General features: G+C 37.0%; 1 protein-coding gene across 4 annotated transcripts in view; it reads right to left on the bottom strand.

The window, feature by feature from the left end:
- The window catches only part of LOC109236510 (beta-galactosidase), a 34,376-nt gene extending 11,615 nt beyond the window's left edge, over window positions 1-22,761 (bottom strand). The window contains exons 1-7 of one of the 4 annotated variants that reach the window (XM_019402701.1): window positions 22,680-22,761; window positions 21,046-21,197; window positions 15,773-16,012; window positions 13,906-14,052; window positions 13,188-13,266; window positions 7,407-7,590; window positions 1,333-1,398 (exon numbers count right to left, since the gene is read on the bottom strand). In XM_019402701.1, the coding sequence (XP_019258246.1) occupies window positions 1,333-1,398; window positions 7,407-7,590; window positions 13,188-13,266; window positions 13,906-14,052; window positions 15,773-16,012; window positions 21,046-21,175 (846 nt within the window). In that variant the 5' untranslated portion in view covers window positions 21,176-21,197; window positions 22,680-22,761. Of the gene's footprint in view, window positions 1-1,332; window positions 1,399-7,406; window positions 7,591-13,187; window positions 13,267-13,905; window positions 14,053-15,772; window positions 16,013-21,045; window positions 21,234-22,395; window positions 22,499-22,599 lie in introns of those variants that run through there. The other 3 variants (XM_019402702.1, XM_019402703.1, XM_019402704.1) reach the window with 3 other exon arrangements.
- Between the last annotated feature and the right edge of the window lie 4,440 nt (window positions 22,762-27,201).

Here is a 27,201-nt window from a genome sequence, read left to right as displayed (position 1 = left end):
ACAAGAACAATCTATTCAAACATTTTGCTCTTACAGTATTACAGTCCGTGCAAGTCAAAGTAGATCTAAATATTAGGATGAAGGAAATGGATTTTAAAACTAACGGTGTAACAATAATTTCAAATTCATGAAATAACCATTGTGATTTATATGTTAGTAAAAAGTATAAAGAACTTCTAGTGCTTTTTGATTTAATTTTTATTTTAACTTGAATAATATTGGACAGAGATAAACTTAAATGGAGCTACATATGGACAGTGAGGATTCATATAGCTGACACCAAATTGCTTAGGATTGAGGCTCAGTTGCTATTGTTGACTAAAGAGATCCAATCTCTGGACATGTCCACATTTTAAGATAACTCTGTTGACCGGCAGGATACGAACATAGGCAAGAGAATTTAATTACTTATTTTGTCAGCAGCCAACCGAAAAGAACAAAATAAAGCCAACCAAAAAGGCCTAACCCGCGCTTACCTCCGCATCCCAGAAAAATAAAAGAAAATAAATTTCGCAAAAACAGAAATAAAAATAAATGGAAAGTATGTAAGGTAACAAAATAGAAGCACAAGACTTTGATCCTCTTCACTAAGGAAACAATAACAAGGGAAACCAATTGATGGAAATTGGTTGTGTGCTGCATGACACAATGTGAACATAAAGACATAGCAAAAGTTATCCTTATAATCACTTCCTATATGGACTAACTTACATTTTTCTTCTAAGTCAAAACAAAATCATAATGTCCATACAAAAGAATCAGCCAGGAAATGAGGACCAACCGAAGTTAGTAAAACATTGGGGAAATTCTTAACCTGAGATGCTAGTAAAGATTGACAAGATATATTGGCACACAAAAATAACACTTTAAAGTAACACAGTAAAGCCCCAGGGCTTTGGTCTGGTAGTAAGAATGCAGCTTGTGGTATGTGGAATAGGCGCACGTCACGAGTTTAAAACCTCCGACAAAAGCTTGGTATTTAAGTGGGGAAGGGTAGAGGGGCATCCATTATCCACTGAGTTTTGAACCATGCGCCACTAGTCCTCGGAGATTTCTCGGTTATCCAAAAAAACAAAAACAAATAAAGTAAAAGTCAAAGGTTCTATCAGGCTTAACATTTATTAGCAAAAATTCAGATCTCTACGCATTTTCTCACTCAGCCACCTGCCTCTCTGCCTTCTCCGCATCTAGTAGGGTGATGATGGTTTCTAAATTCCAGCAAATTTCCACAATTCGGTGACAAAACTGTATACATTTTGTATAATCTACTGCACAAGTAGGACAGTGAAAAAGAAAAGGGAATATAAGAAGCCATTGGCGTTCTATGATTACCTCTACGTCTGCATAAGAAAAATCTTCGGCCATGTTTGTTCTAAAGAAATAGTCGGCAATAAATGTCTGCATCAGAAAAGATAGGTAAGAAGTCAGCGATGACCTAGCCAAAACAGAGAAATTCCAATAAAAGACAGAGAACACTGATGATAGGCTATAATTGCATATTTTAGTCGCTTATTACACTCTAATTTACTGCACTTTAGTTGAGTTTGCGCTTTAATAGCTAGTGTTTTGCACTAACGGTGTGTTTTATGCCTTGTAGGAGTGATTTCGAGCTATATAGATGTTATGGAATGAATTCAAGTGATTTGGAGCTTTGAAGTCTGAGTAAAAGCCCAAGGAATTAAGCCGGGATCGTATTCGGGGGTCAAATTTGATAATTAAGTACGAACGAAGACTCGAGGAGGCATGTTGCGCACTGTCTAGTAAAATAGACATAACTTTTCGCTCAGAACTCCATTTGGGCTCCACAATATATGGTTGGAAAGCTAACTCAAAGGGATACAACTTTCATGTTTTACGTTTTTCCAAATTCCAAACGGAACAGGATCAAAAACGCGATTGAAACTGCGACTGCGGACCTGACGCGGCAGAACACTGCTGCAGATTCTGAAGGCCACTCTGGCCGCGGTCCTGGCGTAACCGCGGTAGGACCGCGGCAGGACGCGTAAACTTCAGGGACCAAAGTGCAAAACACGGAATTTTAAGCCCTAAACCCTATATTAAACGAGGGAAGCCGGCCAAGAAAGGAGAGAATGATTTTTGGAAGTGAAAAACATCAGAAGGAAGGGCAAGAGGCAAGGAGGATCATTGGGCATCAATCTTTAATCTTCTTCTTTGTTCTTTTACTTTTGAATATGAATTCTTTTGTGATTTTTGTTATTTTCATGAGTAGCCAACTTTTCTAATCTAAGGTTTTGGTGAAACCCGTTGGGGATGAATTGGTTGTTATAAGTAATATAGATTTGAATTAGTTTAACCTATATTTGTTCAACTATGTTTTGATTGTTGTTAATTGAAAGGATCCTCAATTAGTCGTTCCTATTTATTATGTATCTGCTTGAGAGAGAGTACATATTTAGGTAGTTGTTTGAACAACATCACTCCCGGAGTATAGGCGAGAGTCATAACCGAGGGTTTAGAGGTTGGATTAGAGATAACGATACCTCGGGTGCGATCTAAGTAAACTGTAATGCGAATCTAGCTAGCGTAGCTTGAGAGAGTGCGTCTAGTAAATTATCATAATTGCTTGAGAGAGATTTATGATAGCTGGAGAGTTCATGATTGATAGGGGCAACTAAGTCAACGCTATAAGAAACATACAACCAAGGAAATCAACAACGGGGGAAACCATTACTTTAGACCTTTATTCTAATTGTTTACAATTCAAGCATAGTTAGTTTTCAGCTGTTTATTTATTTTCAATCTTGTCTTCTTGGTGATATTAAACAGATACAGCTAAGCCTTAGTTCTCTGTGGGATTCGACTCCAGACTTTTAGACCGGATTATATTTGCAGCGACCGCTTATCCTTTTTAGGACTAGAGTTGGGCGTGATCAAACACTAAGAGGGAGAACAAGTCAGTCATGGTGATATAAAGAATGGTAAAAAGGACATGAGCTGCTCTCAACCAAAACATTGCATAAAGTCTTAATAAAACAAACTTCCCACGATTCCTATACACTTGCCTAAAGTGTAATGAAAAAGAGGAAAAACTGCATAGGATAAACAGAAATAAATATGGTTCAAATGACTAGGACTGATTCTCAAGCTAAAAGAACTGCATCATTTCCCGATAGAGATAGCAAAACCTTCCGACACTTGATTCAAGGAGAGAAAAGTCAATCTTGACACTTCTGGTATTGCACTTTAAGCAAATGCAACATGCTATTGCTAATAAAGCATCTCATTAGTAAATTCCTACTCCCCTTATCCCAAATTTAATATCAATATTTAATGGGATGGTCTCATGATAAAGTCCATTTTCTGAAAAGCTATGTTGCGCAGACTCTCCAAAATGTAGCCGCACCCGTGTCGGATCCTTCAAAAATGCACTACTTTTGGAGGATTCGACACATATCCGGCCACATTTTCGGAGAGTCCGAGCAACATAGCTGAAAAGGAAAAGTCTATGCGTTTTTTAACTTTGAGAACTATTGGGTAATCGATTATTACTATACAACAACAACTATGCCTCCCGAGCAAGTTGGGGGAATCAACTCTTACAGTCTTACCATAGTTAACTTTAGTTTCCCATAACTTTAGCTTTCTAAAAACCAAAAGATAAGTAGCAGTCCTTTTGCTTTCTAAAAACCAAACGGTAAGTAGCAGTCATAGCATATTCACCTATTTAGTGTGCCACATTAAAACAGGAAATTAGTTTAATGGAAGGATCCCCATTCTTGCTACAGACGAAGTCACAGCAGCTAAAACTCATCAACTGAAGACATTTAAGGGGTCGTTCGGTTTAGATACAAGTTATGCAGGAATTAGCAATGCAGGTATTAGCAATGCAGGTAGTTATGCAAGGGCTATACTGTTGGAATTTTGTTTTTTGTTTTTTTTTGTTGGATATTTAGCTTGATCTATTACAAATCAATATATAGTGTATAATTTTAAAAAAAAAATTACTTGCAAAGGAAAAGCTTGTTCACTATTATGAAGGTTAGTTTTGTCATTTTAATGTTTTAATCCATGTAGTATTTAATACCCATAGGCTTATTCCACATTCTACCCCACGTAAAGTACATAGATTTTTCATTAATTTATGTCGGTATTATGTATGAAGAAAAGAAGAAAGCCAACGAGCTAACCAAACATTTTATATGCTATGCTGGATTCTATACCAAGATTAACTCTCCTTAAAACACCAATCAAACAATGTACTATATTATGCTGATTTTTATTCATAGATCAACTCTCTTACAACACCAACCTAGCGGCACCTAAATTTATGTATATTTTGGGACAATGATTCTTAAATTTTTCGGAGTTAAATTTTACACATTTAGAAGCTACATAAACATATTAAAAAAACACAATTTTTAAAGTTTAAAGTATTCAAAAACTTTAAATTCTTGTAGTCAAAGAAACAATTGTTTTTTTTATGAAGTGGAATATCATCAATTGAAAGCATTCAGTGGATGTAAAAGTTACAAATCAAAGAAATAATTGTTTGACTCCCAAATGATAATATTAACATTCTTTCCTGGATGGAGTACAAACAAAAACCAGGTCAATCAATTTCAAATCCATTTAAACATTCCGATCCAGATGCAAAGATGTAATTTTGAGTTTTCCCTTTGAATTTTGTGTTTACTTTTCTTACACTAAATTTCTAATTTCTTGTGCTCACTAACATAATCATCCATAACATTTTTTATCAATTCATACATTACTTTGCTAGCTACATTGTTTAGTTCTGCCCTCCTCTATCAGATGGACTCTATGAGTGCTGAACCATTGGTACAACACAATTACACTGAAGTCCACCAAACCGAAGCGAAGCCCAGCATGAATTGCACCTAACTTCAGGGTTTAAGTGTGCCTCGAGCACGTCATAATTCAAGACTTCCAAGTCACATTTGTACTCTACCATGGCTAAATCCATACCTAGCCACAGGGGCGGAGCTACAGTAATGAGTGTGGATTCGGGCGAACCTAGTGGTTTTTTTACTGACCCAGTAACTTTATTGAAAATTTCACTGAACCTATATAATCTTTGAACACCGAACCCAGCAACAAGGAGGCTTTGGGTTCAGCGATAAGGGCTCTGGGTTCTAAGGTCACCCATGTGGGTTCGAGTCTCCCAAAATGTGTTGCCAACTTGTCCTTTTTAACGATGTTTTTCTTTTCTTTTTTGAAAAAGAACCACAAACCAATTAAGGCAAAGAAGAAAAGGACAGAATCTCCAACAAAGAAGGCCCATCTCCCCGTCCTTCAATTCTTTGACAATTGACCATACCGAAATCAAAAGAAAAGCGAGTGAGAGAGAGAGGGTTTTAGCAAAAAATTGGCATTGTTCAAAATCAATCTAAAGCCTCAGCTGGTCACATTTTTCTTCAAGGTCAATCACTGATTTTTCTTGTTTGCCTTTCTTTTGTCTTTTAATTTTTACGTAGATTTTACTTTTATTTTAAAACTTTTGATTCCAAAGGTTGAATCTTATATTTGTATTATCATGCAGTGCTTCCCCTAAAATTTTAAACCGGTCTTTTCACTTTGTGTCTCACCATTGCCATGTGAATATGATTTGTGTATTAATCGGAGGCTAGGGACCATATATTTTATTCTTTTTCATTTCTGATTTTCATAAATTTTAATAGTTTATTATGCATGGCCTCACAAGTTTAATAGACAAATATTAAGCAATTTAAATCTTCAATTTTTTTATTTTTTTTTATGATGCAAGATCAAATTAAAGTGAGATATTCAACTTGTAAGGGTAGACAACAAATAGTTTTCTTAAAAAAAAAGGGCCGTTTTGTATAGCAATATTTGTTTAGACTAGAAAAGGATGTGCGCATTAAGCTGGCGAGGGAACTTTGCACATCTGATAACTTTCTTCATATATTAGCTAAAACAGAACCTTATTCATATCAATAAGGAAAAAATAAAGGAAAGGAACAAAGTTTTTCTATGCAGCTACTATCATATGCAGTGAACTATAAAATCAAATATGCACAAGATATGGAGACTTGTTTATTTGTTTATGTTTGATATTATATGTCGCTAATGCAACGATGAAAAGTGTTCTTTTTAAATGAAATTTATTAAAAATGACTTGCATTGGTAATAACTTTTTAAATGATTGTTTAGTTTGATATATAAAGAATGAAATATTTGAAACTTGAAAGTGCCTAATGCTGCAATCATTTATCGTTCTACAAAATATGACAAGTCATCGAATGCAATTGTATGATAATATTAAAATTCATATATTATGTTTAAATGGTTCGTTACTTATTGAATATATACTACTCCCTCTGTTCCAGTTTATGTGAACCTATTCCCTTTTTGGTCGATATATAAAGAATGAAATATTTGAAACTTGAAAGTGCCTAATGCTGCAATCATTTATCGTTCTACAAAATATGACAGGTCATCGAATGCAATTGTATGATAATATTAAAATTCATATATTATGTTTAAATGGTTCGTTACTTATTGAATATATACTACTCCCTCTGTTCCAGTTTATATGAACCTATTCCCTTTTTGGTCCCTTTCAAAAAGAATGACCCCTTTCTAAATTTGGAAACAATTTAGCTTAAACTTACAATTCTACCCTTAATGAGAAGCTTTTATAACCACACAAATACTCTAGGGCCCTTTTTAACTTGTTTAGGACCACAAATTCCAAAAGTCTTCATTTTTTCTTAAACTCCGTGCCCAGTCAAACAGGTTCACATAAATTGGAACGGAGGGAGTATTAAATATTGGTACTCGCTCCTTGTCTTGTTATTATTGTATATTAGCTTGATGTCGCGTTCCTGTCTTAAAATTCAGAACCTATACACTTATAATCTTGGCTCCGCCTCTACCTAGCCACCATTTATTTCTACCTCTACTTTTATTCAAATTCACGTTCATCATTTAAGTGACTCTTCCTTGTTATTTCTATTGCTTGTATTTATTACTTTTTCTTTGTAATATAAGCAGTAACATTCCAAAAAATCAAGATACTAGATAATCTGAACTGAAACAATTGCTTTCTCAGGAAGCCTTTTGCAGGTTTTGGCAAGGAGAGCATTTTAACTTTTTCTATAAGGAGAGATTTTGCCTTCACCTAGGCGGATAAAATGGAAGAGAAAAAGCGGAAGGTGGTGAACACAAAGAAGGTGATCATACTGAAGGCAAGTAAGATAAGAAGGACAAAGTAGCTGGAGTCAGTGGATGTGAGGTAAGTCTTTAGCAAAAGGGGGTACAGTTGTTTTTTCTGTATTTATATCGTTAACATTCAGAAAAACACCTTGGAAGTTAGTTTTCTTATCATCTCCAGTATCCAGATTCCAAAAATAGTTCCAGAGAAAGAGGAAATACGAAACTCATTTAAAAGGAAAAGTTCACACCTTAGGCTTTGCTAGAAGAAGCACGTCGCGGTGTATGCCCGACAACCACCAATGATCCTGATCTTCAAGATAGGAACCATCACACCATCTCATCACTTGAACAGCCAGACAATTTCTTTCCTCCGACCCACATGGATGGCAAAAACCTGTGATCTCAAATTCGGCAGGGAGCCTGCTATCCTGACTGAACCATTCAATAAAAGTTACATCAATCATCCATTACAAAGATCCATGTAACTGAGACTTTCGTCTGTACTTTAGCTTCAAGCCTCTCAGTTCAGCATGAGATAACATCATAACTGTACCAAGTTCGAAATCAAATGAAAACAAGTAAAAATCAAACAGCAAGTAAATATCACCATAGCTGAAAATGGAGTCGTCGAGATATATAACATTATTGATAGCATAATGAAGAACCCCAGAAACAATCCATGTACTTGGAATGCGTTAGGAGTCAAAGTCAAGAGAGTGATTATCAACAAAAATACAAGAAATAAATGAATAGGGCATGCTTTTAAAAATTGATAAGTTAGGTATTTTATGGTTCTTTCACATCACAATTATCACTTTCCTATGCTTAGATTCATGATGATAACAACAACAACAACAAAAAAAAAAAAAAAACCAATATAATGTATAATCCTACATAGTGGGGACTGGGGAGGAGGTAGTGTGTACGTAGCTTTACCCCTACCTTGTGGAGATAGAGAGGTTGTTTCAAATAGACCCTTGGCTCAGAGAAGCATAAGCACCACATTAAAGAAGAGAAAAACAAGAAGCGCAACAATTAGAAGGCATGTAAAAGAAGCATAAATAACAACCAAATAATCAGGTGACTGCAATGAAAGAAATGACTGGTAGTCTTAGAAATCTAATGCCAACAGAATACTAAAGTATGTACTAATACTACCGGTATGACAGGGAGAACACTAAACTAACTACCCTACTACCCTAATCTTCGACCTCCACACCTTCCCATCGCGGGTCATGTCCTCGCTCAGCTGAAGTTGTGCCATGTCGTGTCTAATGATCTCACCCCAATTCTTCTTCGGCCAACCTCTACCTCTCCTTAGGCCTTCCAATGTCAACCTCTCACACTTCCTGACCAGAGCGTCTGTGCTCCGCCTCCTCACATGTCCAAACCATCTAAGCTTCACTTCCCGCATCTTGTCCTCAATTGGGGCCACACCTACCCTGTCTCGGATAATTTCATTCCTAATCATATCTAACCTTGTATGCCCGCACATCCATCTCAACATCCACATTTCTGCTACATTCACCTTCTGGACATGGGAGCTCTTGACTGGCCAACACCCAGCCCCATACAACATAGTCGACCTAACCACCGCTCTGTAGAACTTACCTTTAAGTTTTGCTGGCAGCTTCTTATCACACAATACACCGGAAGCAAGTCTCCATTTCATTCATCTCGCCCCAATACGATGTGTGACATCTTCGTCGATCTCTCCATCCCCTTGTATAACAGACCCAAAGTACTTAAAACTTCCTCTCCTAGGGATGACTTGTGAATCCAGCCTCACCTCCCCTTCCACTTCCTAAGTCACCCACTGAACTTACACTCCAGGTATTCTGTCTTAGTCTTACTCAACTTGAAACCTTTAAACTCCAGGGTCTACCTCCACATCTCTAACCTCATGTTAACGCCGCCTCGCGTCTCGTCAATCAATACAATGTTATCTGCAAATAACATGCACCACGGCACCTCCCTTGGATGTGGCACGTCAATACGTCCATCGCTACAGCAAACAAAAAGGGCAAAGAGCCGACCCCTGGAGCAACCCTATCATGACCAGGAAGCGATCCGAGTCCCCTCCTACTGTCCTTATCCTGGTCTTAGCTCCATCATACATGTCCTTAATCGCCCAAATGTAAGCAACAGGTACACCTCTAGCCTCCAAACATCTCCACAGGACCTCCCTCGGGACTTCATCATAGGCTTTTTCTACGTCGTTGAAAACCATATGAAAGTCCATGTTCCTCTCTTTATACTGCTCCATCAATCTCCTAACAAGGTGAATGGCTTCCGTAGTCGAGCACCCCGGCATAAATCCAAACTGGTTCTCGGAAATAGACACACTACTCCTCACCCTCAGCTCCACCACCCTCTCCCAGACTTTCATAGTATGGCTAAGCATCTTGATACCCCGATAGTTATTGCAATTTTGTATATCACCCTTGTTCTTGTACACAGGAACCATCGTACTCTACCTCCATTCATCGGGCATCTTTTTCGTCCTTAAAACGACATTAAATAATCTAGTGAGCCATTTCAAGACGCCCTGCCCGTACTCTTCCAAAACTCCACCAGGATTTCATCTGGTCCGGTAGCTTTTCCCCTGCTCATCTTACGCATAGCCCCCTCGACCTCCTCAACTCTAATCCGCCTACAATATCCAAAGTCACAACGACTCTCGGAGGATTCCAATTCCCCCAGCACAACTCTCTGCCTACAATATGCTTAGATTCATGATCTTGGAGAATATCTATGTGCAACTTTCCAATTATATTGAATATGGAATTCTAAGAGGGAAATGAGCTTTAAAAAGGAGGACTACCAAAGAAGAAAAGATCAACTTTACGGCCTATGCGAAGTTAAGAGTGGCTTACCTTCAACAGTGTTGATGGAAACAATGAAAGAAAGTGAAACACTGCATTGGAAGAAGCCAAAATTCCACAAAGTATTCAGCAGCCGTGATGTAGCGCATTAGAAGAACAGTGAGGCGCTGTGTGTTTAGACGATAGAAACTTCAAGTCACTTTCATATATTATAGAAGTGTCACGACAAATAATGGTGAGGGACCCATCAGAAGACAGAACATTTGAAATGAATCTTGGATAGAACTGAAGCTACGCTAGAAAGGAGAGTCACGCGTTGCGTGAAGAATAAAATTGTCCGAGCTAGCAAGGGTAGTGATGTTGTTCGTGAAAAATTAGTATTCGCTATAAATAGAAATTTGTACACTTGTACTAGAAGATCAGTGTTGAGTCCCACATCGGTGGGACATTTCTTTGTCTCTTTATATAGTCTTGGGCAATTCTCACCTCATGAACAAACTTTTGGGGTTGAGTTAGGCCCAAGGTATTTAACATGATATTAGAACCAGTCTCATCCCAATTTATTGTTACCGATAGTGGGCCCCCATTTATGTTGTCCACGCTCCAGTTTGCAGGCCTGGGCGTGAGGGGATGTTGAATCCCACATCGGTGGGATTTGGGTTTCTTGGTCTCCTTATATAGTCTTGGTAAATCCTCACCTTTAGAACTAGTTTTTCGGGTTGAGTTTGGCCCAGGGTCCATTAACAATCAGCTTTCACACGGAAATGGTACTTATCAGTTAACAGTGAAGATTGAAGAAGTTTTCCAAGCATGGGATACTTAGTTTGCAATTTCTTCTCTCTTACTCATTGTCATTCATGGGATTTATATTCCGAATGCCTGTAATTCTTAATTCCATGAGTAGCTAAGTTTTGTGCTTAGGATTTATGATGAACCCTCGGACGTAACTATGTACTGAATGTGATAAATACACACAATTCTTAATGGGTATTTGATTAGATGCTCTATTTGGCATTATTAATTTGGTACGAGCTCTACTTAAAATGTTTCTAGACCATTATTTGACTTGAGAAATGAGAATTTGAGTTGGAAATGGAATAGGGCAACTAGACCAATTAATTAAGAGATTAATTAGGGATTTAGTGACTTTGGTATACACACTTCAAAGCACTCTAAAGCGGTTCACTAATTCAATGGACATTCCCGTCTTTTCTTCCTTGGTTTTAAGTTTCTCCTTTCCACTTATTAAAAAGCTCGACACCTGTTGCACCTTTTTTAGCCATTATCGTCTCTTCTATAATATATTAGAGCAGTAAGAGTTTTCCTTCCTCTTCCATCTTTCCCCTTATAGAATTATGTAATTATCTCATCTAAAAGGTCTTCAACTTTTAGAGAGAGTATACCTTTATTTACTTAATTATGTCTTCGCATGGTCCCTTACGTGCACGCATAATTCTCTTTCATGGATCAAGCATGTGAAATGCCTTTTGATAATGGGTGGTGGTGAAACTTGAACGCAGGACATTTGCCTGTTCTTATACCATGTTTACTTGTATGACCATCTCATCAAAAAGCTTAAGTTGTTATAGAGTATATGTATGACCTTTGCTTGTTCTTATACCATGTTGACTTGTATTACCATCTCATCTAAAAGCTTAAGCCATTATAAAGCTAGGTTTTTATTTACTTCATTATGCTTCAACACCCCTCACCCTCTATTCCTTCCCACGTCATCTCCCTTTCTCCTCCTAACTCCCTCTTCTTTCTCCCTTCTTCCTCGCTCGTTATCCCTATCTCCATCACCTATTTCCCCTAAAAATCTCGGTTTGGAACTCCCAATACAACCATAGCCTAAACCATGCTTATCGTCTTCAATAACTACCGAATTGGGTTTCTCCCTCCTCTGCTCTCAACACCTTAATCCTAGATACATTAGACATGCTACACATGACATTCCCAAAACCTCACATACGTTCCCTATCATCGCCAGAGATGTGTTGGAACTCTAGCTATGTTAATGATATAATCCACTCTCCTCTGTTGCCCGGGCTTCCACACACAAAGTTCACTTACTCCATTATCACAATTTTAAGAATTATCTCCCCATCCATCTTGGCCTTCATAGAGGACTCTCCTGGCTTCCTTTTCATTGGCAAAGCGAAAGAGGAACCTGGAGTCCCTATCAGCCAGAACTTAAGGCCCCTTCTTAATTCTCCAAGCCTCCATTGCCCAGAAGACCACAACTTCCGACGATTTGACCATTTAACGAAGCCTTCAACCAAGCAAGTTATCAAAAAAATTATCTTCTGTGAGTATTCATGAGGCACACAGAAAATAGGTTCTTTTTCCAATTTTCTACAGCTTCCGTCCACGTCTAGCACTAGCCATGTTAAAGCATCCTTGTACGTAAATGGCTTGAGCTCAAAAAAAGCCATCCTTTCTAGCCATTTCAATAAGCTTTGCTATCTGCTCGTTTTGCCGTGGGTAGACATGGGCGACGCCAAATGGGTCAATCCATATGAGGAGTCAACATGCAAACAGTAAATACCTCATTGGAAAGTGGTTAGAATCTGCCGCACAAACTGGCAAGTATAGTAAACTCGTCGAAGTTCTCTTCTCGGCATGTGAAGGAGCGTAGGGTCGCTGGTAGGGTTGAGCTTGGTTGGGTTAATGGGCTTAAGTTGCACCACTGCTCCGAGGCCGTTGTGGTGCCAAAACACTTGTGCTGCTGAAATGTTCAACTGATGTTACTGGAGAGTTCGCTTGTGTTCAGGTTCTCCCTCCTTCAAAGGTCATATTTTTAGAGCTCACTACACTCACCACAAAAGTACAACAATAAGCACAAAAGACCCTAAACTTTAATGGATAAGTACTCATCACATAGCTTGGACGAAACAACCACTGTCTTGGGAACAAGAACCTCACGTGGAATGGGTGCAATCTCAAGCTCGGGAACGTGTGCCTTTGGTTCTCTCGCAGGATTCCCCCGTAGTGAAGGAAAACGATAAACTCTTGCTTATTTCACCAATGGAAATTACAAGCCAAAAAAGTAGAGTACATGACTCACCTCAATGTAGAAACACCTATGATAATATGTTCAATAGCAAGACCACTAAAAAATGAGAGCCTAAAATAGGGATATCAAACAAGTATTTAATTAGAAAAGAGAAAAAGAGCCTGGAGATATCAAAATGCAACACAAACCTGTATCCAACAGGAACTCCATTGACCCAAGCATAGAAGGCTGAATCAACTGCTTCAAAATGTAGAAATATCCTGCGACCTGTAAAAAAGCAGCTGAAGCTCACATAACATTATTGGCAGCCAAATGAAGATAATGAAAATGCATCACATTTTACTTTAAAAAAAGGATAATGAAAATGCAAATGTCCACATACGCTTGTTGTAATGAGTGTGATGAGGATTGAGGACAAAGGTGTAAAGATCAATCCTCAAAGGACTATTTAATAATCAATAAAATACCATAAAAAGGGACCAGAAAGTTTTACTCTCCAATTATCCCGCCTCGAGCATCTTTAACCCTTGGAGCATTAGGTTTATTGATGAACATGGACATTAGATTGGATGGCAACCCAATCCAATGTCTGGTCCAAACGTAGGGCATGTGACTGAAGGGGGCAGCTCGTTCTCAACTTGGTTTATTCCTGTCCTTGTTATTACTTAGCCATGAAGGGATTTGATTAGTATTTTTATTTTGTAACTATACACTTGCCAAATGTGTACACATTGTAATAGCTATAAATTCCTAACCAAGCTTGAGGGAATTATCATTCAAGCTTTTCTGTCTAATTCTCATTCTCTACAATATGAAATAGGTGAATCTATAAGAGAGATGAGATTGGAATAGGAAACAAGCAGTAAATTTTAGGGTGACACAAACTGAAGAAGCATAAAACCTCACCTTCCCACTCTTCTGGAAGGAAGAAAAAAGTTCTGTAGCAGCCAGTGGGATTATCATCTGGAACTTTAGGTGGATTGAAAGCAAATGGATATATTGTATTTGTGTAAATAGGCCGGTCGTATCCATGCATCTGCCAGTTCGAAGGAACTGTATTGATTAGAAAAACACAAAAGTTAGAAAGATAAACCCATCCAAAAGAAAAGTCAGAAAGAGAAAAATGGCCTGCTAAAGACAGATAAGTCTACTAGTAGGTAGTTTCCAGCATAAACATGAATGTATATCATAAATGAACAGGAAAAAAATAAACAAACAATTAGAAGGGAAAAAATAGATTAGTTTTGTGAGGAAAAGTGTTTTGACAGCTTCATGCATTTGAAGATATTAGTTTTCAAATGCATTAAAATTGTTTCTATCATGCACAGATGTATGACAACAACAACGAACCCAGTGTATTCCCATCTATCATGCACAGATGTATGGAGATCCATAATATTATTCTCGTGGCTCGAATTAACAATTGACCAAAATAGCCACTCCGTCTCTCTTTGATCTCATTATCCCCTGTCACATTTGTTGAAAATTGTTTTTTATACATTTCACCTTGTTTAAGTCCTTACTCATCTTCTCTCAGTCGTGCTACTTTAAAAATTTCTTTCTCCCCTTCTCGTAACCCTAGCTTTTGTGTAGAGACTCTTTTTCAGAAAAAAGAGTGTTGATATTAGATCTATTACAAGGATCCTCTTTCACCGTTGACTATCGCTCCAGAGTTCAGTCAAAACTAACAGAAGTCCAAAACATACAGTACACTTTAGTGAACATTATGAAAGCGGTAGGGCCTCTCAAGGCTCGTAAATCCTCCATTTTGACAAATCTTATGAGTATCACCGAATCAAGCAGTCACAAGTTTTCTGATCACCCAACACAAAATAAAAAGGGTAAAGGGCTTTTCAGGGATTAAAAGGTTAAGCAAGCTTTACACTCCATATCAACTCATAAGCAAGCAGGCTAGTGGTTCCAAAGTAGGTCGGGTCGAGGAAACAAAAACCATTAACTCCACAAGCAAGCAGGCAATACCATCCAATCATTTCTTGGTGATACACACTTCTTCTAGCAACAGCAATTGTTAATTGTTAGTTGTCAGGTCTGACCCTAGATGTGTTACTTACCACAGGATGGAAGTGTTGAGGAAAAAAATGCCATACATCAATCAACTTTAAAGGTGCTTCATAAGGATTTGCTGAGAGGTTTTTGGTTAACTTGTTCATGCTATTTCACTAAATGGGCCTTCCATGGTGAATGCCTTCTATAGTTTGCCGTTTGAACATATATGAGTGTGTAAATATAGCCGATTGCAACTTGTTTGGGATTGGGGCAAAATTGTTGTTGTTGTTGTCTGTGTGTGTTTAATTTTGTTTAATACTCGTAAGTTAGGAGAAATGCAGATGAAGAAGACAGAGAAGGGCAGTGCAAAAGAAAAGCTAACAGGAAGCCGCATAATCCGTTAAAAATGGTAAAATCACATTTGTCACTCTACCATCATTTTCTTTGAGGAAATCCAATGGTAGATCAGGAACAGTAGCGACTAGTTGTTTTATTGAGAACCAAGTTGATGAAAACCTTAGAAGTTTGAGCGTATATTTGTAAAGTCCAACAATTTACATCTCCAAAAGCCAACATATCTACTATTGAGAAAAACATCCTAATAAAGGAAAAAATATGGAGGCTGTCCGCAACCAATAGAGGTACTAATAGCAATGGAGAAATAAGTGCTCAAAAAATTCAATCATTCAAGATACTGAAGATCAGTGAAGGACTATGAGCTGAGCCAGGTACCATTTTTTTTAAAGTGAGTAGAGCTCTATCATACCTGGTATAGTTCCCCATGAAGAATCTTGAAATGAGATATCATAAAAATTCAATGGAATGTCGCTAGGGCCAGGAGACAGCCAGAATTTCCAAAAGCCAGACAAAGATTTCACAAAAGGTAAACCATTAACCCAGTAAGCAGCACAATCAAGAGCTCTAGAAACAGCATCATCATCCCAAACTGCTGATTTTGATGCCAATAGATCTACTTTGCTGTGCTCATTCCAGTATCTCAGAGATCCTAAATAGCAACAGAGTATCATTAAAAGCTATGACGTCGGAGCATCAAAAACAAATAATCCAATAAAGTAGATTTTAAAAATGATAATCAAGTCTATCAGTAAAAAGTCAAAAGGTGACACAACTTATGGTGTTTATATTTCTTCAACTACCAAAAGTTTTTTTTTAAAATAAGTAAGAGAATTTCATTAAAAGGCATCAAGAAGATGCATAGCAAAAATATACAACATAAGAGTGTCTGCTCATGTACAAAATCTTACTGAATAACTAAGGAGCAGATACAATTAAAGGGACCTGATTGGACCAACTAAAAAGGCTGATTATACTATTAGCTTTAAGAGTGTGAATAGGAGAGAAATCCCATCAAAGCATCTACAATTCGTCTCATTCCAAATGAACCAAAAAATAGAAGCAGACACCATTTCCCAAGTTTTTTTGATGGTCTTCCCAACTCTCCATGAACACCAGCTCTCATATGCATCCTTAATACTGCAAGGCATGAACCAGGCAAGTCCAAAAACTGATAAAAACATACTCCAAATGCCAGCTGCTACTGTACAGTGAAGAAACATATGTCTCACATTCTCAGATCCCCCTTGACACATATAACATCTATTCACCGTAGGAATGCTTCTTCTGCTAAGGTTGCCTTGAGTAAGGCAGGCCTCGTACAAAGTTGTCCAGCTAAAACGGTAAAACCAATTACTTTTATAGGGAGTTTGGTCTTCCATATAAGTTTCCATGGCCATTTATCCATCAATTCCTTGTTGTAGCATAGATTTTCATATCCACTCTTGACAGTGTAGCTTCTATCTTTGGATTCTCCCCATTCCAACCTGTCCTGCACCTGAGAGTTTACCTTAAAATCTGATAGTTTTGTAAGCCAACTCAGCAGGTCATTTCGCTTCAGCTAACTCAACAGGTCATTTCATCTACCACGCTTATACAAGCCAAAATCAATATCAGGCTTCATCTACTTTCCTAGAACATAATGATCCCGGGATTGCATTATGGTCCTATTTAACATAAACAGGAGAAGAGTTGTAAGCACTATGACAGTGCACAATCTTCATGGCGGGTACTGTCAAGAACAGAAGATTTGTTCAAAGATAATGAAGATGGAAGAAAATAAGACTTGGCAAGTGCAAGGACTCTGGAAGCGCCAGAGACCCTGATATCTTAGGTAAGTTTCTAGCATGTTGTGAGACCATTCAGTCTTATCTGTTAATTGTTAAAACACTACTTGACAAATAACAAAGGTTTGGATGTGTGCAGCTTCCAATTGATCTTCATGGCTACTATTGGAAGACTACTTATCTGTTACTCATGGATTATATGGGTATTAGCAGGTCGCAGCAAGCAAACTCGCTATTCAACCTAACAACTTTCTTTCAAGAGGATCAGAACATCAGAACTGACTATTTAAACAATCAAACAGTGTTATCAAAGGCGCGCTTAAGGCGCGCTTAAGCCCTGAAGCAAGGCTCAAAACATGTTGAGCACTTCGCCTCGCTTAATGGGCGCTTCAAGTTGTCATCAAGGCTCTAAGGCATACTTTTCCTTGCTAACGAGCGTAATCCAGAAGAGGCGACACTAACAATTGATATTTCACTTTATTATAAACTTTCTTCAATTTATTTGTCCATATATTTGGTATTCATGCTTATAGATATTGGTCTTGGACTACACATACATATTTGTAGTTTTTCTCCATTTGCGCCTTTCTTCGTTAAAGCCCCGCTTTATTTGCGCTTTGCGCTTAAAGCCCCAACAAACCTTAGAGTTTTTTTGCGTTTTTCGCCTTTGATAACACTACAATCAATAGAGCTTGAAGCAATTGAATGGAGAATTCTGCTGTTTCGGGCAATCAAAAGCGACCAATGGCGAAAACTCAACCATGTATTTATGAAGCCACCTTATAGTTAGTTATGCCAAGTGAGTCAATTGTCCAAACTATGGCCTCCATGTTCTTGTTTCATGTATCAGATCTCAATTATTACCAGGATTAGAAGTGAGGAAAGCAAAACCAGCACTCCCTATAGGATTTTAATGGCGCTACCACAAATTCTGATTCATCAATATATTCAAAGCAACAAAAGGAAAAGAAAATTCAAAATTTGAAGTCCAATCTATTATCAGTGCAATCAGCAATGTATTGTCTGAGCTCATCACAGTAATCCAAATTATTTCTTATGATAATATCTCAAAAGTACATTTAAGTTCATCTCAACACTAAGCTAACCTGAAGAGAAGCTCCTTAAATCTATCATAAAGGTATTTAGATAAATCCTATTTGGAAAGGGGACAGTAAAGGATGCTTCGTTGAAAAATCATTCTACAAGTTTCTATCAACAATAGAAAACCAAGCTAATGTTGGTTTTGGAAATATCGACGAAGGATAAAAGATCCTTATAAGATATCTTGTTTTGCACATGAGAACCTTCAGAAAAGAGGCTATTAGTAAATGGTACTTGTGTGACAAAACCCAGAAAGTAGTCATTTATTTTTGCTTTGTCTTGTTACACTTATTTTGGCAGCTTTTTGGAACATCCTGGGATTCTGCTTGGTAATTCCTAAAACTGCACAGGGCCTACTCAGATGCTGTAATAGAAGAGGCCTTAACCAGGGCATGCAACAAAATATGGAATATCATCGCTGGCTGTATATGGTGGACAATTTGGAAAGAAAGAAATTTAAAATCTTTTGAAGACAAAGCCAATTCAGTTCTGAAGATAAAGTTTAACTGTATGGTTTTACTGTATTTTTGGAAGCAGGAAACGATGAATGAGGAAGAATCGGTTTTAGAATTCATAGATTTCCTCCAAGGATAGATAGGGAGGCTTTTGCCTTTTGGGTTCATTCCTGTACACTGTATATGATAGAAACCAGAAGTAGATAATAGAATAAATAGAACAAAGAAGTTAATATTATTGACAATAGTTTGTGCAAGAATCTTAAACACAACTACACCAATAAAGTTGTCCATATGGAGAGGACAATGTCTAAAATAAAGTAGTTTTGATTCTGATAATGATGCCTACACATTACAGGATCTATTACTTATATAATAGGCTGACCATAACTACTGCATAACCTATTAGGATAAAGATAAATAACTTCTAATAACCATAATAAAACTGCTAAACAGATAACTTCTAATAACTGAAAGCTCCAGGAATTATCTTCTCCTAAATTTCTTTGCTTCTTCTGGAAGATACGTGGCTTATCAGTACACCCCTCCTCCCCTCCTGGAAAGACGACTTGTCCTCAAGGCGAAGTTCGAGAAATTGTGCCCATATGAATAGGAAACATGTCATTTTTGTTGTTATCTTTCACAATTTGTGTGTCGTTCTCTTCTTGCATCAACTCCAGATGAGCAAAAGTCCCAAGTTTGCAGTGATGACCAGGGCTAAACTTTTCTCCACAACAATTGCAAAGGCCTTTGTCTCGCCGAATTTGTTGTTCAGGATCAACGGGCGAGTGTTTGGAAGTGCTAGTGGTTTAAAAGGACGTGTAACTTGTTGGCGAGATGACAGAAAATCGAAGGATTCTCGAGCCAGTGGAGATGATGTCCCAACTGAAGGAGGACGTGATACATAAGGCAAAGTGGGTGCCTTACTGGACTGAATAGGTCCCTGTTTTCCTTCATATTCTAAAGCCAGACTCATTGCCTTATTCTTTCAGTCCACTGAGGAAAACTCCAAGCAAACAGTGTTCTGGCCAATTTTGCACACGCACTGCTCATTTTGCAAATTCTTGCCTATACTCAAACACTACTTCAGTTTGTTGGATATCACAGAGATGTTCATTGGGGTTTTGAAACTCAACAGGTCCGTAATTATCTTGCATTACTTTCACCAATTCGTCCCAATAGTAAATGGTTCGCTCACTGTTGATCCAAGCGAAAAGATTGCATCTCCTTCTAAGTACATGGAAGCCACATCAACCATGCATTCCTGTACTGGAAATACTTCTCTGCTTTTAAAATCCAACCTCTAGGATCTCCTCCCCCATACTTTGGAAATTCCATCTTTGTCTGTGAGCGCCGGAAAATTTCTCGATGCCAAGTGTTGTTAACCTCACCTTCTTCTGGTGTGGCTTTAGCTTTCCCTTTATTGCTGTGATCTCCATTGTGCTGTGCTTTTAATGCAGCCACATCAGCGACTAAAGCATCTATGGATCCAATTTCGCTGCTATAGTCGTCAATTATTGGGAAATCGGATCAAAAGTAGGAATGGTGGGTTCACCGTGGGAAGCGTTGGTCCATGTGTTCACCATGGCAAATCATACTGCTCTGATACCAATGATAGAAACCAGAAGTAGATAACAGAATAAATAGAGCAAAGAAGTTAATATTATTGGCAATAGTTTGTGCAAGAATCTCAAACACAACTACACCAATAAAGTTGTCCGTATGGAGAGGACAATGCTCCAGAATAAAGTAGTTTTGATTCTGATAATGATGCCTACACATTACAGGATTTATTACCTATATAATAGGCTGACCATAACTAGTGCATAACTTATTAAGATAAAGATCAATAACTTCTAATAACCATAATAAAACTGCTAAACAGATAACTTCTAATAAACTTCTAATAACTGAAAGCTCCAGGAATTATCTTCTCCTAAATTTCTTTGCTTCTTCTGGAAGATACGTGGCTTATCAGTATAGTGTATACAGTTACAGCACTTTGCCACTTTCTTAGTGCTGATTGGTTCCAAAATAAATTAATAATAATAATAATAATAATAAACCTCTCAGCTACTTCTTGCGATTTCAAAAAAATAATAACAATAAATCTCTCAGCTACTTCTCTCAAATTAACATCTAATTTCACTGCAATAGGAACGTAAACTGCAACAACCCAAAAAAAAAAAAAGTATCGACAAAATAAATGAACAATACAGCTAGTTATTTGTCACAATAACATTGTAAGCTTCAATTCTACTCGTATCAGTAAACAAAATCATTGATAGGCATAAGAGGAGAACTCAAACAAGAACACTCCCTTAGATGCAATTGAGCATTACCTTCAACTGATTCATGGCAATGGAGTGGGACATGAGAATCTCTTTTCCTCCACTTGAAAAAATTAGGATCTTCCCATGCCTTGTAACCATTACTTGATGGAAGAACCATTTGACTGATTAAAGAAGACATCACTTTATTTGGAGTTACACCTCTGCAAATACAGATTTATGTCTTTAGCCTTGAAACTCTGAATAAAACAAATGTACAGGATCTCAGCTACTGATGAAGCTTGTAAGATGGATCTTCTCATAACCAAAACAAATTATGAATAAAACACATGTACAGATTTATGTCTTTAGTTAGGAATAAAGATCTTCCCATGCCTTGTTAACCATTCCTAGTAAAGCATATACCTTCACATGTTCTAATCTATGTAAGTATTTATGTACATCCATGTTAACTGTAAAGTCCACAATAAAAGACAAACATATAATTTTATTTTATTATTGATAACAAAGAAATCCCTGAGGCCCAATGGCACACGGTTCGAAACTCGATGGATAATAGGCACCCCGCTCTACCCTTCTCCGCTTGAGCTTTTGTCCGCGGTTAGTGGCCGAGGCAGAATTTCCTCTAAGGGGGTTCAAAAAAGAAAAAGTTCAAAAATTAAAAGAGATTGTGGCTAGTGGAAATTGAACCAACAACATCATAAAGGTTTTGAACCCCCTTAACCACTTAGCTATGCTTTTGAGTTGTGTCAAGGGGATTCAAAATATAATATATATATAGAGAGAGAGAGGGGGGGGGGGGCACAAAACGGATTTTGCTTTATATGTACAATGTAATTTTTTTATGAATGGGGCTCCATCACATACACCTAACTCACACAACACGGGTTGTGCTCTTACCACTAGACCAATGCCCTTGGGGCAACTTATAAATTTTTATACTGGGCTGTTGGAGCTTTATGAAGGGAGCTTTACGAGAGGGGAGCCTTGGCGTAATTGGTAAAGTTGTTGTCATGTGGCCAGGAGGTCATGGTTCGAGCCATGGAAACAGCCTCTTGCAGAAATGCAACGTAAGGCTGCGTACAACATACTTTTGTGGTCCGGCCCTTCCACTGACTCTGCGTATAGCGGGAGTTTAGTGCACCGGGTTGTTGGTGCTTTGTTAGGTGGGTATACATGTAGTGCATAAATAAGAACATAGCTTAAAAAATTTTATACTGCATATTATACAAGCAATATACCCATTTTAGGGATTACATTGACCAATACTCATGCATCAATAAACGTCTTCAAATGGACCATATATCATTAAGTAAATCTCTATAGACACATAGTATTAGATAAAGGCACACAGAAAATGGGTATTAAAAATTATCCAAAGGAAATGAAGTATGGATATACACTTCTTCTTGAAGTTGCCACACTGAATAAGAAAATTGCTTCGTATGTCAGTACAGGCAAGTGATGAATGTTCTTAATAGACCATCTAAATTGTTTATAATTCTTAAAAAAAATATCAAAAGAATCAAGAACAGTTCCAATGGATATTCAAATGTAAAAGGACGGACGAAGACTGCTATAGATCTAACTTATTAAGATTCTTACCCAATAATTGAACAAAACTAAGACGAATTAGAGATGGGATATTGTGGGAAAAACAATACTAATAGAGAGTTGACACTTACCCAGTTGCCACTTTGGAAGTGGGGGGCACAGCAGGTGGATGATGGAATATACTGAACGGGTGGCATCTGCAAGTTAAACGACTTGTTGCGTGGGTGACCCCACTTTAATATATGAAATTAAAAAGATTTAAGGATAATACATAAGTACTTTTTTAACTTATCCGAATTTTTCTAGTGAGTACCGTAAAACACTCTAATCAGTTACCTATTTAAACTATTCGGTATCCTCAAACCCCTCTTAAATTATATTTCTCTAGTATATATTAAAATATACCTCGTTATTTAAACAGTACTATATTTTTCTAGTATATATTTTTCTAGTATATATTCGTTAAACTCTTAGAAATACGTTTGGTACACGCTCTTAATTAACTAAAAACGTGCCATGTGGCACTATACGTAGCTATTTAACTCAGCCTAAAATCCTCCAAAATTATTATCTTTATTAGTTACTTACTTAAACTATCTAGTGTCCCCAAAATTTTTTGAACTATATTCCCGTATATAGTAACCCACACTAAAGGTGTGTGTATAATTATATTAACTTGTCTTTTATACTAAGTATTGACATAGTTTGCTCGTGGTGTATTACTCTTGAATGAATGATTTTAGGCTTTAGCCAAAGTAGGATCTAATGCAATGTGTTGTATAACTATATTAACTTGTCTTTTTATACTAAGTATTTGATGTGGTTTGCTCGTGGTGTATTGCTCTTGAATGACTGATTTTGGGTTCTGGCCAAAGTAGGTATAATGCAATGTGTTATTATTAGTTTTAATTGTGGTTGTACTTTATTTTAGATTCTTGTTGAATAAATATTCGTTTACATTCACTTTGCAAAAGAAAAATAAATAAATCAAGGCGTGTTTTATTACATTTTTTGAAAAACCATCTTATATTACACAAATAAAAAATCAATCAGCCATCACTTACATTCTCTAATTTTAGATTACACAAATAAAGTCCAAGAGATTCAACTTCATTCACTATAAAGTGTTGGATTTAATAACATGATTTAAAATGAATATTCTTTCAATAATATGGATTAGAAACGAAAGAAGATTAAAGCAAGAAAGAGAATAATAATTTCAGAGGAAACGGGAGAGATAGGGCTGTTCATTCGGATCGGATATCCGAAATCCAAACTGATCCATTCAATTTCAGATCTTGAATTTCGGATTGGATCGGATTTCGGATTGTGTTTATTAAAATTTCGGATTTCGGATCGGATTTTAGATTGGTATATTTTAATCCGATCCGAAATCCGAAATTATTAGGCAATGTATAAATACTACACTTTAATTTCGGATAGTTAGTACTTCCTTTACATCTTCCTCCAAGTTATTACTTTTACAATTGCTAGATTTAGCTATATTGGCACCATAGTACTCTCACAATTGCATAAACATGAATTTTTCTTAATGTATTGCCTCTTTTACAAAGAAAATATACATATTAGTTTGCAACTTTGAGGCATAATAGTACGATCCGAATTCCGATCAGATCCGATATAATTCAGATCGGACTCGGATTGCATTTTCTAGAATCCGAAATTCGAAATTCGAATCTGAAATGTGCTAAATTCGATCAGATCCGATCCGTGCACAGCCCGAGAGAGAGAGAGAGATTCAGAAGGAACCTATGGAGAACCGAAGAAGAAAGGTGAAAAAACGAAGAAGAAATGTGAAAAAATAAAGAAAAAATCCTAGAATATTAAAAGAAATTAAAAAAGTTCAAAAAATAATTTTTAAAAACAGGTAAGCTTAGTTAGTCATTACACACGGTTAGGAAAAGCCATTTGATGGCTATCTTCATCCACCACGCGCCTTTTGGCTAGTCATATTGCATATTTTGCTAGATAATCAACGGAGAATTTTTAATATATCGGAGAATATAATTCAGGAGTGTTAGACGGTTAATTTTGGCCCTCCTTTTTAAAATTAATTTATTTATACTTAATAATTTACAATAAATATTTTGAAAATATTTTCAATTAATAAATACATGTTTTTTACAAAATTAACTAAGTATTAGTAGTTTTGAAATTAATAATTTAGTATTAATATTATGTAATTACAAATATACTTACTATTTTAAGATTATTAAAATAACTTTTATATACATCACATAGGATATTAATTTAACAAATTACTTCTTAATTCTAGTGAATTAGACTACTATGTTAATAATTCGAAATTAGTGTCATACTTTAGAAGACAAAGTATTTACAAATAATTAAATTACAATAGTAGTATATTTGATAATTATAATTTTACTACTCCATCTGTTCCAGTTTATGTAAACCTATTTTCTTTTTGGCCCCTTCCAAAAGAATGACCCCTTTCTAAATTTAAAAATAATTTAGCTTAAACTTACAATTCTACCCTTAATGAGAAGCTTTTATAACCACACAAATACTCTGGGCCTCTTTTTAACATGTTTATGACGACAAATTCCAAAAGTCTTTATTTTTTCTTAAAATTTGTGTCCAGTCAAATAGGTTCACATAAATTGGAACGGATCGGGTATATTTTATTGAAAATAATTAAATTTATTTCAAAGAGGTTAAAGACCAAATGTCTATAATTGAAATTGCACTCCTAAACACAAATTGGCCATTTTCTAAATTAAAATTGGCCCAAACACAAGCCCATCCGTAATTAACCCAGTCCAGGTCCACCTTCACTTTTCACCTTGGAAATCCACAACCTCATCTCTAAGCCAATACGCTCGTGCCACGTCACCTCTGCATAACTATCACAAAAGAAGCACAGTGGATCTAAACCATATGTTCCTTAGATCAACGACTCACAATTTATCTCCATTTTCTCTTTAATTTAAAACACTCGTCAGATTTCATCCCACCGTCAAAGTACAATAATCCGACGGCCACCAAAATTCCTCTTCAAAACCCCTTAAGTGCTCAAATTATCAGGGCCGTTGATCATCATATCCAACGGCCCAAAATCGGCCTGTCACGACTTGTCACGACTCAAAAACCACAAGTCGTGATGGCACCTAACTCAACCCGCTAGGTAAGCCAACTAACAGAAAATACAGCTCAACTGAGATTATAAGAGAGTAGAAAATAGATAACTGAACATTTACGAATTTACCAAGACCTGGTAGTACGAATCACGAGCTTCTAAGATTTGGAATTTCAAAACTGATACAAATAAATACACGTTCTGTTTGAAGGTTACATAAACAGATTAGCAATAACCTAAACTACCAAGAACAAGTGGCAGCTATATCCAAACGCACGAACATCTTCCGAATCAGCACCAGATGTCACCAGCAACTCCGCTCCAAAATCTGCACGGGACGTGCAGAAGTGCAGTATCAGCACACCCGACCCCATGTACTGGTAAGTATTTTGTCTAACCTCGTCGAAGTAGTGACGAGGCTTTTAGTTAAAAAGATGCTTATTTAAATAACATGTACATTAGATTAACAGTAAAGCAGTTCACAATATAACGGATAAAAGTATCAAATGCAACCCGGCGAGTCAGATAATGAATACTGTAAAGAACCACAATAGAATATTTACGATCTTTCCTGGTACGAGATATATGTCAAAAATGTCAAATCACATGGCACGGCAACACCCTTCGTGCTTTTATCTCATCCTCACCATGTATAAATGAAATTATGTAACAATTCAATTAGCACGGCAACACCCTTCGTGCGTTCAACTCATCTTTCCCAAGTGATCGTATAACAGAAACAACCATATCACAAGAACACAATAACAGGAACTTCTAAGTAGGAAATACGCAAGTAGCAACTGTGGACAAGGATACACATGTGGGTCACAGTAAAGGACTAAGCGGAAAGCACGTGAGTAACAACAACAATTGAAAAACAGGAAATATCAACTTCAATTAACTAGCATGTTGGAGGCCTAAGTACAAATATAACAATTAAGAGGAAAAACACATGTTCTTTACAAATTAACAAGTAAGGGCATGAATGGCTAGCATAGTGGAAGGCTTATGCTGAAGTGCAACAGAATAGATACAACATATAATATAAAAGCAGAAATGGACATGGTAACTGTAAGTTAAGCAAGTAAAAGACATGGACAGTGCAACAACAATCGAGATAAAGGTCAAGTACAGGACAATAACAACAAGTCACACAAAATATGTAGATACAACAATAACAACTCAAGGTAAGGGCACAAACGTATACACAAGAAACAGATATCACATCATAATGCATGTCCCTCGTCCTCACCTGCACAGAAACACCCTTCATGCCATGACCTCACAATAACATACAAGCATAACAATATAAATGAAATGGCACGGCATCACCCTTAGTGCTTTTACTCTCAAATGATATGGCACGGCATCATCCTTCGTGCTTTTACTCTCAATAGTGTGGCACGACATCAACCTTCGTGCTTTTACTCTCAATGATGTGGCACGGCATCACCCTTCGTGCTTTTACTCTCAATAATGTGGCACGGCATCACCCTTCGTGCTTTTACTCTCAATAATATGGCACGGCATCACCC

The sequence above is a fragment of the Nicotiana attenuata genome, unplaced genomic scaffold, assembly GCF_001879085.1.
Source record: "Nicotiana attenuata strain UT unplaced genomic scaffold, NIATTr2, whole genome shotgun sequence".
Classification (NCBI taxonomy): Eukaryota; Viridiplantae; Streptophyta; class Magnoliopsida; order Solanales; family Solanaceae; genus Nicotiana; species Nicotiana attenuata.
This window is presented reverse-complemented; position numbering and strand designations above follow the sequence as displayed.